Source organism: Nicotiana tabacum, chromosome 9 (assembly GCF_000715075.1).
Source record: "Nicotiana tabacum cultivar K326 chromosome 9, ASM71507v2, whole genome shotgun sequence".
Lineage (NCBI taxonomy): Eukaryota > Viridiplantae > Streptophyta > Magnoliopsida > Solanales > Solanaceae > Nicotiana > Nicotiana tabacum.
The window spans coordinates 93774716-93789366 of NC_134088.1; the positions used below are offsets into that span (position 1 = coordinate 93774716).

The 14651-nt window shown below is 38.1% G+C and overlaps 2 protein-coding genes across 9 annotated transcripts in view; one reads left to right on the top strand and one right to left on the bottom strand.

Moving 5' to 3' along the window:
- LOC107759801 (uncharacterized) overlaps nucleotides 1-8347 on the top strand; it is a 28359-nt gene extending 20012 nt beyond the window's left edge. For both annotated transcript variants that reach the window (XM_016577813.2, XM_016577812.2), the window contains 2 exons: nucleotides 7084-7153; nucleotides 7799-8347. In XM_016577813.2, the coding sequence (XP_016433299.1) occupies nucleotides 7084-7153; nucleotides 7799-7951 (223 nt within the window). In that variant the 3' untranslated portion in view covers nucleotides 7952-8347. The remainder of the gene's footprint in view (nucleotides 1-7083; nucleotides 7154-7798) is intronic.
- A 243-nt stretch (nucleotides 8348-8590) lies between these two features.
- On the bottom strand, nucleotides 8591-12381 carry LOC107759802 (short-chain dehydrogenase/reductase 1-like). Of its 7 annotated transcripts, XM_075221867.1 has the most exons (7): nucleotides 12143-12271; nucleotides 11941-11993; nucleotides 11436-11516; nucleotides 11070-11313; nucleotides 10581-10658; nucleotides 9821-10003; nucleotides 8591-9198 (listed from the first exon to the last, which is right to left on the bottom strand). In XM_075221867.1, the coding sequence occupies exons 3-7, from the start codon at nucleotides 11465-11467 to the stop codon at nucleotides 8821-8823; spliced, it is 915 nt and encodes a 304-aa protein (XP_075077968.1). In that variant the 5' UTR covers nucleotides 11468-11516; nucleotides 11941-11993; nucleotides 12143-12271; the 3' UTR covers nucleotides 8591-8820. The 7 variants fall into 7 exon arrangements, with proteins under 7 accessions (XP_075077968.1, XP_075077967.1, XP_075077970.1 ...); XM_075221866.1 differs by lacking the exons at nucleotides 11941-11993; nucleotides 12143-12271 and adding an exon at nucleotides 12282-12381; XM_075221869.1 differs by lacking the exons at nucleotides 11941-11993; nucleotides 12143-12271 and adding an exon at nucleotides 12282-12376 and having other exon boundaries at nucleotides 11436-11512.
- Between the last annotated feature and the right edge of the window lie 2270 nt (nucleotides 12382-14651).

Genomic DNA, 14651 nt, shown 5'->3' on the forward strand with positions numbered 1-14651 from the left:
AAACCTACTACCGATAGAAAGCGAGACTGCGTGCCAATACTACTGTTATGAACACTCTAGACTACCTACTCTACTACCCTAATCCTCGACCTCCATACCTTCTTATCAAGGGTTATGTCTTCGGTCAGCTGAAGCTGCGCCATGTTTTGCCTAATCACCTCTCCCCACCTCTTCTTTGGCCTACCTCTACCTCTCCATAGGCCCTCCAGTGTCAACCTCTTACACCTCCTTACCGGGGCGTCTGTTTTCTTCCTCCTCACATGACCAAACCACCGAAACCGCGTTTCCCCCATCTTGTCCTCAATAGGGGCCACACCGACCTTGTCGCGAATAACCTCATTTCTGATCCTATCTAACCTGGTGTGCCCGCACATCCATATCAACATACTTATCTCTGCTACCTTCATCTTCTGGACATGAGCGATCTTGACTGGCCAACACTCAGTCCCATACAACATCGTTGGCCTGACCACCACTCTATATAACTTACCTTTAAGTTTCGGTGGCACCTTCTTGTCACACAAAACACCGGAAGCGAGTCTCCATTTCATCCATCCCGCCCCAATACGATGTGTGACATCTTTATCATTCTCCCCATCCCCTGAATAATAGACCCAAGGTACTTAAAACTTCCTCTTCTAGGGATGACCTGCGAGTCCAGCCTCACCTTACCTCACCTCCCCTTCCCCTTCTTGAGTCTTGCCACTGAACTTACACTCAAAGTATTTTGTCTTGGTCTTGCTCAACTTGAATCCTTTAGACTCCAGGGTTTGCCTCCATACCTCTAATTGCGCGTTCACACCGTCTCGTGTCTCGTTAATCAATACAATATCATCTGCAAATAGCATGCACCACGACACCTCCCTTTGGATGTGGCGCGTCAGTTCGTCCATCGCTAGAGCAAACAAAAAAGGGCTGAGTGCCGACCCCTGATGCAACCCCATCATAACCTGAAAATGGTCTGAGTCCCCACCCACTGTCCTCACTCGGGTCTTTGCTCCATCATACATGTCCTTAATCAACCTAACGTAGGCAACATGTACACCTCTAGCCTCCAAACATCTCCACAAAACCTTCCTCGAAACTTTATCGTACGCCTTTTCTATGTCGATGAACACCATATGCAAGTCCTTCTTTCTCTCCCTATACTTCTCTATCAATATCCTAACAAGGTGGATGGCTTCTGTTGTCGAACGTCCCGGCATAAACCCAAACCGATTCTCGGAAATAGACATACTCCTCCTCATCCTTAGCTCTACCACTCTCTCCCAGACTTTCATAGTATGACTAAGCAGCTTGATACCCCGATAGTTATTGCAATTTTGGATATCACCCTTGTTCTTGTATACAGGAACTATCGTGCTCCCCCTCCACTCTTCGGGCATCTTATTCGTTCTAAAAATGACATGAAATAATCTAGTGAGCCACTCCAAGCCTGCCTTGCCCGCACTCTTCCAAAACTCCACCGAGATTTCTCCGGCCCGGTCTCTTTGCCTCTGCTCATCTTACGCATAGCCCCCATCAACCTCATCAACTCTAATCTGCCTACAATACCCAAAGTCACAACGATTCCCGGAGAGTTCCAAATCACCCAGTACAATGCTCTTGTCCCCCTTCTCGTTCAAGAGACTATGGAAGTAGGTCTGCCATCTCCGACGGATAAGCCCCTCATCCAACAAAACTCTACATTCTCGTCCTTGATGCACTTCACTTGGTCTAAGTCACGCGCCTTCCTTTCTCGCGCCTTGGCTAACCTGAACAACCTCTTATCCCCACCTCGGCCCTCGAGTTCCTCATGAAAACGACTAAAAGTTGCAGTCTTGGCCGCCGTAACTACTAGCTTTGCCTCTTTCTTAGCCAACTTATAATGCTCCTTATTCGCCCTCTTCTCCTCGTCTACACTTTCCACTAGCTTCAGATACACTGCTTTCTTGGTTTTCACTTTTCCTTGCACCTCTCCATTCCACCGCTAGTCTCCCTTGTGATCACCAGAGTAACCCTTTGAGACCCATAATACATCTCTCGCGGCTTCCCTAATGCACTGCGCAATCGTGGTCCACATAGCGCTTGCATCCCCACTACTCCTCCAAGCCCCCATAGTCAACAGCTTGACCTACAACTCCTGTGCTTTAGCTTCCGCCAAGGCTCCCCACTTGATCCTATGTTGGCTATACATCGCCCTCTACCTCGTGATGAAGGTCCATGACCATGAGCCTATGAAGGGTCGAGGGGTTCTCACTAGGGATGGCCTTGCAATCTGTGCAAAGACCTCTATCGGACTTCCTGCAGAGTAAATAATCAATTTGAGTCTTGGCCACCGAACTCCGAAAGGTGACCAAGTGCTCCCTCTTCTTCGGGAAACTCGAGTTTGCTATCACCAAATCAAATGCTCTAGCAAAGTCCAGCAGAGACGTTCCTCCTCCGTTTCTTTTTCCAAAACCAAAGCCACCATGCACATCATCATACCCCCAGACGTCGCTCCAATGTGGCCGTTGAAATCTCCTTCTATGAAAAGCTTCTCGGTGTGCGGGGTACTACGCACCATCTCATCCAAATCCTCCCAGAAACGCCTCTTGACTTCCTCATCCAAGCCTGCTTGGGGTGTGTACGCACTGAATATGTTCAAAGTAAAACCTCCAACAACTAGCTTAATAGTCATCAGCCTGTCATTCACCCTCCTAACCTCCACCACTAGTTCCCGGGGGTCCTTATCAACCAAGATACCTACCCCGTTCCTGCCCCCAGCCTCCCAGAATACCATAGTTTGAACCTGTCCACATCCCGCGCCTTATCTCCTACCCACCTAGTCTTCTGTACACAAGCTATATTAATTTTCCTTTTCTCGAGAATCTTCGCTAACTCTACAGATTTTCCAGTCAAAGTTCCTATGTTCCAAGACCCCACTCTCAGCCTAGTAGCTCCCTTAGCCCTCTTACCCCCTTACTCCCTCCCCCGCGCTGACACCCCCCGAGGACAAGACCTTACCCTACCATCGTTCACCAAAACCACTATAATGTAGGAGTCACTACGCAAGCACTATCCTGAAAATAAGCGACAAAAATAAAATGAATTACCGAAATATAATCTACCACTAAATGTCGCAAAACAGGTGAAATAAAATAAAGGAACTAACGGGAACTATAATCTACAACTAAAGGTCAGAAAAACAGGTGAAGAAATAAACTAAAGGAATTAAAGGAAACTATAATCTACAACTTAAGGACAGAAAAATAGGTGAAGAAATATAATAAAAGAGCTAAAGGGGACTATAAATCTACAACTAAAGGTCAAAAAGAAAATGTGCAAAAATAGAGCAGAACTACTAGGCGATATATGAAATAAAGATTCAAAATAAAGATGTAAACAGGTAGATAATAATATAAACAAGTAGGCAAAGCTATCACTAATGCAATTAATTTTACAATGCTAGGGCAAATACTAACTAAATATTCAAGAACAAAATAGGCAGGCAAGGAGATACAATTACACTAAAATATCAAACTATTGAAATATCAAGACAAGAGAGGAAAAATAGAACCTGGATTGCAGCCCTTGAAGTTAACGGAAATCTGGCCGGCGGTGATGGATTGCGACGAGCTGGCTGAATCCCAAAACGTCTCCGTTTCAAATGATCGAATCCAAATTTCTTCAGAACCTGTTATGGACGTTCCTTTCTTGAAATGGGGCTAGGAATTAGGTGTAGAAAGTTTTGCACTTGAAAGCTTTCCTGAAAGAGAGAAAGGCAGATAGGAGGAATGTAATCCCACACTGAAAAAAGAAAAAGAGAATCTGAGGAGCAGCCCCTGAAAGTTGTTATAAAAGGACACTCCTTCACTCTTTGCATTCATTCACACTCACTCATTCACTAACATTCATTCTCACCTCACTCACACATTCACACACGCGCGTCTCACACTCAAATAGAGCTAAAAACAAGTTCTGAATTCAAAATTTGAATCTCAGATCTGAAAAATACAAACAAACTTTTAAAAAAAACAAACAAAGGAAAAACAGAGTAGGAAAGGAGATTAGGAAGCTGTTTCAGATTTCAGTAGAAAGAATTAACTCCAGGCTGGCATGGCTTTGAGGTTCACTCAAGATCCGGATTCCCTCGGGGATTATTAATTCGTATACATAAGGAATATTTAACAAAGCAGACCAGCACTTTTTATTCATTAATAGCCGTTACATGGGAATACATCAAATAGGAAGTTCGTCTGCTCAATATTTCTGGGATTTTAAAGGTGATTGAGCTGTAGAAGTGCTGATTTTTTTGATTTTGCTGTTTCTGGATCTGCTGAGCTTCATCCTTCAATTCTTTTGCCTTTATTTGGCTATTTCAAGCTTGTTTCCAGGTTTAGGTACACACAAAATCTTTTGTACTCATTTTCGATCTCTATGACTAATTGCTTAAATTCTCTTTAAATGTGTGGAATGAATCCTGTTTAGCCTGAGTTCTGTACGTGTAAGTCTAAAACCACTCTTCTAATTTGCCTTAAACTGCCTCGATGACTTATGTCCTGTGATTATGAATGAATTAATAAGATCATGTTCACTACAGAATAATTTAATGGCTAGTCATGAAGCTGCAGTGATTGTATGTTCAGTATGTATAGTTGTCTGTCAGGTGTAATTGAAGCAGCTATTTCTGGAGGTTTCAAAATCATTATTTGATGTATCCATTTAGCCATGTAATTCCGAATTTGAAACAATCATGTGTTAATGCTTGAGAACAGTTTCCGTTTGTCCTCATTTGGTAATGATGTAGGAAGGTTGTACGTAAATCCGAGTAGTAGTTAATGTTAGAGATTCAAATTAATTTTATGTAATAAATCAACACTGGGATTTCAAATTTAATTATCATGTATTAATTTTGAAACGGTACGTAAGTATTTCCATTTTTATCATGCTGTATGTAGAACCTTGTTGAAAATCGAAATTGGATTCGTAATTTGGTGAATCTCAAATCCAGAAATTACCGGGCCATGTGATCAGTCCAGGCGAAACTGTTTTTGGTTTAGAGTCAGATGTACTCTGGACTATACGTATCTGGGCTCAATTGCAGGCCCATTTAGAAGCTTGTAACCTCATGTGCGTAAAGGCCTGCCACTTTCAGAAGGGCCTAACTCTTTGGGTTTCACTTTCCCTAGCCCAAATCGAACCTAAACCCAGACCTGCTGAAGGTTTTAACGTGAAAGTTTTGACCAAATTCATCCTGTAAAATTATGATTCGGTCACTAAATCGCTTTTAGCCAAATAAAGTAATAGGAAGCATGTAATTAATTCACCTAGTGTTTTTTTCCCAAATACATAATGCGAGCATTGTTAATTATCTAGATAAGCTGTTTGAAATTGACTTACCAATTGTTGCTTCCTTCGCACTAATGTATGTTGGCCTTCAGTTTAAATGAACGATTCCGTTCACCCCAGACCTGTCCTAGCTGAAATTGATTTATGAGCTTGCCTCTCTTTTAACACAAACATCCATCCCCAAGATTCATCCATGATCAGTGACCTCTATGATAATCCCAAATCTTAGAAAATAATTAACTTATGAATATGCGTAGAATTCTTTAAGCGCTCTTTTAATCCATTATCATGATTATGTATCCGTTCGTATGACATAATTATGATCCCAAAAATAAATCAAGGTACGCGTTCGCGCAACTTTGGCCAAACAATCTCAATAAATAATTAAGTGTTATTAATTGTGTACACGTACGCGTGACATGATTTTGACACCCGAACAAAACGGATACACACGTGATTCGTTTCAAAGATAATTCCATAACAAAATAATTTAAAAGCGATAAAAGATGAAAATGCACATAGGTTTAAAATACGTAATAATCCGATAATTAAGCCGATTGTAAATTGTAGAGCGACCGTGCTAAAACCACGGAATCCGGGAGTGCCTCACACCTTCCGGGTTAACAGAATTCCTTACTCGGTCTTCTGTGTTTCGCAGACTTAAACAGAGTCAAATTTCCTTGAATTGGGATTTAAAATAAACCGGTGACTTGGATCACCTTAAATAATTATTTCAAGTGGCGACTCTATAAATTAAATAAATAATCCCTATTCAATAATGTCACTTAAAGTGGAAAAACTCCTTTCCACAAAAAAGGAGTTGTGACACCGTGCGCAACCAATTAAAGAAAGTGTTAGAAGTACAAATCTGAAATTGCATAGATGGGGCAACATTGATATATTTTTAAACGTTAGTTCCAGAAATAATTTCATTTATTAGTTTTTCTATTCATGTATTTGGGGAGGGGAGATGGGTGTCATAATAGTACTCTAGATAGGATGGATCAATATCTGAACTTCTTGCATCTCTTAGGTGGTAACATGTTGTAGGATTGGTGGGAGTGTTGTTATCTTGTTCTTGTACTATTTCTGTGCCATCTATGCAGCAGTTTAGTAAAAGACTTTACCTATCAAAAAAAGCTTTAATCATAATTTTCTCGAGACTTATGTTGGCAAAATCGTTATAAACTCTTGTATTCAGTATAACGGCAATTGAAAAATGGGAAGCAAAAAACTATTTGCCTCATTCTACCTTAAGGTATTTGTATGGATGTATTTGGATGTAATACAGTAACCCGTTCATATGATATGATGGCTTCATTTGGATGCAAAATGATCGTCCTCGTTTGAATATATTCTCTCCATAGTGGTAGATTATGTGTTTGGTTTTGTTTCTAGGCTAAAAGCATATGCCTTCAAGCTTCAGTAGTTCAGTTCCTCTTGTCTTCTCCGTGGAGGGGTTTGGTCTAACTTCATAACGTTTGAGATTTCATTTCTTTTGTTCTCTAGCACAAGGCTATATTAAGAAGTATCTATTTACTTGTTGACTGAAAAAGAAATAGTAGATATTTCTCTTTATTGGTTATTGAGTGTTTGACCTCTTTTTCAAAAAAAAAAAACTACTTTCGAACTATAATGATTTGTTCTAGCTAAATCAACTGCTACAAACAGCTCCACTTAAAACAAACAGTGAATAAGAAAGCGTCTGCTGCTTGGGAAAAAATAATTATTGAAAGAACTTTTGAGTACATGACTAACGTCTCTCACTTTCAGATGTGAAGTTGGCATCCAAGAAGTCCCAAAAGATTCTGCTTTGGGAAGATTAAGGGGAAGTGATAATGTGGTAAGCATTTTGCACTTTCACCTCCCTTTTTGCTGTTTCTCTGGTCCCTCACTTCTATTCTCTGTTCGAAAAATTGTTTTGCGATGTTCGTTATAGTATCAAGGCAAAACATTTTTTTTATTGTCTAAGGCCCTGTTTGGGACATTTGCGAGGTCTAGAGTCTCAGACTGTCTCGAGAGTGATTTTGAGGTGTTTCCCTACCTAAATCACGATCACTATTGGATTATGCAATTTTGACTTTTCACGTTTGGGCAAAAACTGCTAATAGGCATACAAATACCATCATGCTGTGAATTTAAAGAAAGCTTATTTATCATCTCTTAAAAAGATGCAGACATCTTGTGCATGTCTTACAACCTTAGCCATGACTCATGAGGCCCATTGACAGTTGACATGGGTGTCGCAGCATGCTGAGTCTCTCTTTGAACAACTATTAGTATCTGTTCTCAGGCCGAAGCCTATATTTGTCATTACGCATCATCTGGTGTCACCTTGCAAAACTTTGTGCAGTTTAAGGTCTTAGATTCTACTTAAATTTTAAGTTGCATCCCTTAAACATGGGAGGTTATACGAACAATAGATCAGTGACTGCTTTTGTTGAAGAATGCCTATGAAGATTGATAATCTGTATTCATTTCTCTGCAGCTGGAGATATACAGCCGTTGTTACGAGAAACAACCACTGGTTATCCAAGGTGCTGGAGCAGGAAATGATACCACAGCAGCTGGTGTCCTAGCTGATATCCTTGACATTCAGGATTTATTCCCTCAACCGAGTGTTGTACACCGTGGACATTGAAGACTCAGATTTGTGTCGCTTAATTTAACATCTGATCTTCAAAGAGGAAATACGGACTATTCTTGACCGTCTGCTTCCAGATTGGAGATTGAAATCGGTGTCAGCCAAGCACATCCAATTTTGAAAAGTTTCTCAGACACACGAGAATCCCTTGTCTATTTACAGTAAATTATTATGTGATTTGATTTCTCTCCTCTCTTGTCAGTAGTGCATAACGACATAAATGGAACTACTGCATACGGTGACACTGAAATGGCACAGCTACAAATTGAGTCCTGTGTTGGCCTTAGCGCAGGACAAAGTTTCAGGATTACACTTCAGCTTATAATCAGTTCAATTGTTAATGACCATTTTGGTACTTGAACCGTTGATGCTATGACAATTTTTAGAGAGCCATCTCTTCATTATGCTTTTCAATGTATGAAGTGATTTGAGATCATGCTCATAATCTCCATTTGTTCAGATGATCAGTATCCATGTTAATGAAAACAATGGGTTGTTATAAGGTTGGAGTCAACCTTAAGCATTGAAAAATGATGTTGGATTAATAAAGCTACAGAATAGAAACAGCAATAACATCATAACAAATACAGAAGAATCGTAGATGTAGAAAGCCTAGTTCATTGTACAAACGTTAAATTGCGACAATTAAATCAGCACGTTGATGATGTTAAGAGTGGTAATATGAACACATAAACAGACTAATTTTATTCTTTCCTTCCCTCATTATGTTAACTACTAATACAATCACAAGACACCATCCCAGCACTGTGTAAATATTGCAGGCCACCAATCTGGAAATCCAACTAAATACCAAGAGATACTTGAGAAATAGTTGTCCTTCACAAAACCTTTTTTCATGACAGGATCTAAAACTCGGCCATTGTTGTACGATCAAAGTAGCAACCATTAGGCCCTCCATCTGGCAAAAGAGCTAGCATAACAGGGCCTTCAGCTCCTTCTTCAACAGTCATGGTCCCAGCGTGCCAGGTTAAATCCGTATTGACAAATCCAGGATGGACACAATTGATACACATTTTAGGATACCTTCTAACGAGAAGTCTGGTGTAAGCATTAAGAGTGGCTTTTGATATGCTATATGCTGGTGCGATCATCTGCCACCCGTTCATTTCAAGAGCATCTTGTTCCAAATCATCCAAAAATTTCTGCAGAATCTTATAAATTTTATCTTCTGTCAGGTTTTCAATATCTCCAAGCTCCTTTCTCCTCTCTTCATTTGGAACTAGCTGCATGAGAACAATAACTCAATAAGATATAGCAAATGTTAAAATATTACAACAACAACAACAACCCAGTATAATCCCACTAGTGGGGTCTGGGGAGGGTAGTGTGTACGCAGACCTTACCCCTACTTCGGGGACTTGGTTGGAAGTGGAGGGTGCTTACCACTAGAGCAACTCACTCCTGTCTCAAATGTTAAAAGATTATGTACCCATATTGTTGTGGTGTAAAAGTTGAATCATCGTTTTGCTTTGATTTGCTATAGTTAATGCTATCCCTAATAAGCCATCATCAAGAGAAAAATCTCGATTATTCACATTATATTAGTCAATCATAATAGAATTCAACTTTGTAAGGGTAATTGTTGTTACTGCCTTCATTGCAGCATCTTTTCTTCTTCTTTTTTTCTTTTAAATATAACGGGTGGTGACCATGTACTGGAAACTAGATCACTTAACGGGTGGTGACCATATACACACACAGGAACAGTGAATGTGCTGATAAGCAATTTATAGGCACGGACTTCGGCTATATGGTTACTAACTTTGCTCGGGCAAAGGAAATTCACAAAGATGCTTTATTCACATCGATATTTCCAGAAATGATAAGAGTGATGGTCTAACGTACCTTTAATGCACCTCTACGGGAGGAGACATTAACAATTCTTGCTAAAGGGGAATTTTGTAGCAGCGGAAGAAGAGCTTCAGTAACATTCTTAACACCGTAGTAATTAGTATCAAAGCATAATTTGGCACTCTCATAGGTTAGTTTGGTCACAACTTGAAACAGATTGCCAGCTTTTCCTGCAAACTATTTATAATAATAAGTTTACGGGTAAATCCCATTTATAGCAATCTATAAAATACTCAATTGAATATAACCATAAGATCCAAACTTTAAACTCTATAGTTTCATCCTTATAGGTTTTTAGCAATAAACCCATCATATTTTTAAAATTATGGGTTCAGAGCTACTATCAGTTGCAATTTTAATGAATTTTACACATAAATTTATACATTGCATCGGAAGTATTGGGTTCATATGAACCTAGTGCTATGAAACTGCATCCGCTCTAACCATAAGTGCATGATTAGTGAAAACGACAAAGCAGGAGAGAGGCTAGGGGTTGTGTAGCGACTAAGATGAGATAAGGAAGGATGGGATCACCCTCATGTGGTTTTGTTCTATCCCATCCCTATGGATTACAACAGAAAAGAATATCTCCAGACTAGTTCAGAGCACGACCAGAGACAAAACAAAGGGACTTCCGTCCACCTCAAATGTTAAGGACCAATATTTCAGTTAGATATGGGATTGAATCACATATCGCTTTACCATGTGAAATCCATAATAACATAAGACCTAATCTTTGAGCAAATTATCTTACCAAGTCTACAGGATCTATGTTCAAGGTCCTTAGGACATCTTCATCAACTACAACTCCACCACGTCCAGCATTATTTACCTGCAGAAATTAAATCAGCAGTGTTTTGCACTATTTGCTTCAAGAATCGAATGAAAAGTAATATACATAAGTCGTTGCATCTTATCTCTTCTTTTTTTTTAATAACCGAGAAATCTCCGAGGACCAGTGGTACATGGTTTGAAACTCGGTAAATAATGGGCAATGGCCTTCTACCGTTCTCAATTTAAATATCAGGCTTTTGTTTGCGGCAGTGTTCCAGCTCGTGATGTGCGCCAAACCCGCACATCATGCACTGTACTCTTACCACTAGACGTAAGACCGGGGGCCAAAAGTCTTTGAATCTTATGCCAACATAAAAAGTTTTGATCTCACACAATGTACTTAGATGGAAATTTATCTCCAGTAACTCTAAGCCACTATCATGAGAAATTGGTCTGTTCATAATCTTACCAGAATATCAAGCCTCCCATATTGTGTTTGTATGAACTTTGCCAAGGACTCAATGCTCTGAGCATCTTGAACATCAAGCTGATGGAAAACAATAGTTGGAAAACCTTGTTTATTCAGCAAGGATATTGCTTCCATTCCCCTCTCCTCGTTTCTCGCTGTTAAGATCACCGTCACTCCTGAAATTGCAAGCTGCTTGACAATCTCAAAGCCAATTCCCTTGTTTGCTCCCGTAACCACTGCATACCTACAAGCATATCCCATCACTTCAGTCCAAAGTTTCTAACCTTTTCTCCCTTAGAATCCTGTAGGAAGAAGGGATAAGAACACCATTTCAAAAGAAGAAACACGATAGAAAGAAAGAGGTACCTTTCAGGTGCCTTCTCTACATTAACTTCCATTGCTAGAATCCTTTGAGGTTAGAAGATCTTCTGAGCAGGTGCTTTCTGACTTTATCAACACGACGAATAATCAAATTTTTATCGGCGTTATCAAATTAAACCATAGACTAAAATGTCATGTATTGTTCTATATTTTGTTGTGAGAGAACTTTAGTCAAGGACAGTAACAACTTAAGTGCTACCGTGATATGTATGTGCGTATTTCAATTTTTGTCTTTAGTTTTATTTTAAAGATGACACAGATCGATGAGGCAAAAATTATCGTCCAGAGAGGTAAGATATTGGCATTTTCAGGTACACGACCTCCTAGCATTTTACCAATTACTCCACTTTCAGGAAAAAGAAACAGGTCCAGTCAATATGATCGAGACTTGCTTATTATTTTTCTTTCAGTTTGGTCAAGATGGTGTTTCATCCAAGAAAGAAGAGGAAAATAAGAAAGGCAAGTGAAAATTATGTTGAGAATACCATACCTATATATCTATAGGGCATTGTATTGTATGCAGTTGAGGACTAAGTGAAGCTTCTAAGAAACAACAGAAGAAGATATGGATTAAACAGTTCAACCCTTTCTGCTAACTTTAAAAACAAGAAGACATCTGGAATGAAACCTTACCAGCGAAGCATCCACATATTAGAAATTCAAACTATAAAGAATTTAAATAAATTACTAACCTCATTGTTCAGAAACTCAACATGTTGATCAGCAACAATAAACTAAACTACCAAGACCGAAAATAAACGTAAAACAGCTCATTTTTATCAAGATAGAGAAAGAAACAAAGGGTTTGCAGTGAAAAATGGATGGACTCACCTGCAACGGGAGAGAGAGCATAAATTTGGTGCGGAATCAACAACCCCTGAGTTCTTCAAGTATAATAAAGCAAATGGGTTTCTATGCTTAATTGACATATTCAATGACATATTTTTCTTCACTTTATGGCTATATAAAAGTCTTGTAATAGATAAGAAAATACACACAATTGAAGAAGAAAATCTTTTCCTTCTCTCTATCTCCATTTCTTGTTCATGTTTTACTAAATTACTTTTATTTTATAACAACATTTCTTGTTCATATTTTACTAAATTGTTTTTATTTTATAACACGTTATCAGCACGAATTGCTCATTTCATGATCTTCTACGTCAAAACTATATAAATTATAAGCAGACAATGAGATCAATTACAATGAAAAATGTTTTGGATGATAATACAAAGATAAGTTTTACATCCATCTAAACCCATTCATACTTTCATATATTTGCATTAACTTTATGTGCAGTGTTTAGTTAAAATATTTTTTTCAATTGTATCTAGTGAAATAAAGAACTGAAAAGGTATGTCTTTATTTGCTACATCTCTTATAGAACAAAGATAATATTCCAACGTATATATATATGTTCCGACCGTTTACATATTATGTTAGATAATTATTAAGGTAATTTAGTAATAATATTTTTACCATCACATGATTTATTTCATTGAAAGTAAAATTATCAAATATGTAGGCGAATTTACGGTATCTTGTAAATTTGGCATTCGAATATACACTCAATATAAACTCATTATAGTTATAATTTATAATAGTCACGGTTATGCATTAAGCCTTAAATATTTTTGCTGGAAACATAAGGCTCATTCCTCCGTATTGGATTTTTTTAGGTAAAGTTCTTATAGTCTTTGAAATATAAGTGGTTATAGGTTATCTGCACATTTTCCCTAATTAATTTGTTAAAATATAAAAGTGATTGTATCATTTTTTTAAAATAATAATAATAAAAATGGCATATATCCTAACTAGCATTTTTGTTGCATAGGAACTGTTTCAAGATTGAAATAGTTATATATGTCTTCTTGAAAGTTAATTTGCTTATGCCTATAATTATGAAGTAATAATATTTTAAAGGCTCGAGTGCGAGTCCTAGTGAATTTTGGCCTATTATGCCAAAGATTAAGGGTAAGACGATGGGTTCAAGTCCCAACGCACTATGTTGATGAAAAGACGTTGGATTCCAATTCCAACGCATTATGGCCTGGCATGCCTTTATATGGGTAAGGCATTGAGTTTTAGTCCTAATGCACCATATTGATAATAATAATAATAATAACTAAAGAAAAATAATGTATTTTTCATGAAAAAGCATGAAGCTTGTCCCACTTGATTTGCTCCACTCTTGAAGTGAATGTGATAGCAGTGCATGATAAGTCTAAATAAAGACAAGTGATTGGCCAATGAATATGGGCGAGCAAAAGGCCAAACTAATAATAGTTATCACTATGGTAATTATAAAAACTCTTTTCCTATATATATATATATATATATATATATATATATATATATTCAAAATAGTGCATATGCATCATAATTTGATTTATAAGCATACACAAGTATTTTTCATAGTTTTCTATATTTTTAAAGATTTTAAACCAATTTATTTCTGTATTTTTATTGTATAAATATCCAATAATTATCCTCCAAATTATTTTATGATGATTTAATCATCTAAACTTATCATTTATACCATAATGAGGTTTTAAATATTTTTCAGTGCATTTCTTATAATTACATTTGCATTTTTAAGGCTAAATTGCACATTTTGTAATAATAGCCCACATGCATATATAATAACATTATTTATGCATAAAATGACTTTTTATATTTTTATAATGTTAAGTAGTTATTTTTAATCACTTTAGTGCACAAATGATATTTTTGATATTTATTAATTACTTTTATAAATTATTTATTTATTAAACATTGGGTATTTAAAGTCTGGCCCAAACCTTACCTATTTTCGGACCAAACAATGGCCCAAAGTACCTAATACGCTGGCCCAAATACCCCAGTCCAAACAAAATTAACCCAACTCTCTTAAACCCGGTCGCGACCCGTTTAACCACCCGATCCAAGACCCCTTTTAAATCGTGAGATCAACGGCCCACATTACACCCTCCCTTTTAATTACCACCCAAACCCCTAACCCTAATCACTTCCTACCGACCGCCGCCCTCAAATCCCACCTCCCTTCTCCCTCCTAAGAACCCTAGCGCCGCCTCCCCTAAAATCTCTCCTAATCCCACCAGACATGGGATTATACGGCCATTTCTTGCCATATACTACTCTTCCCTGGTACTGGATCCTTCTCTATACCGTTCGCCTAAACATGGCAAGCGGATCTCATCA

Coding starts and splice junctions, on each gene's coding strand:
- LOC107759802 (XM_075221866.1), bottom strand. CDS start 11,467: ATGGAAGTTAATGTAGAGAAGGCACCTGAAAG. Junction 11,314..11,435: donor GTAGAGAAGGCACCTGAAAG/GTACCTCTTTCT, acceptor ATATGCTTGTAG/GTATGCAGTGGTTACGGGAG. Junction 9,199..9,820: donor CCCGTAGAGGTGCATTAAAG/GTACGTTAGACC, acceptor GTTCTCATGCAG/CTAGTTCCAAATGAAGAGAG.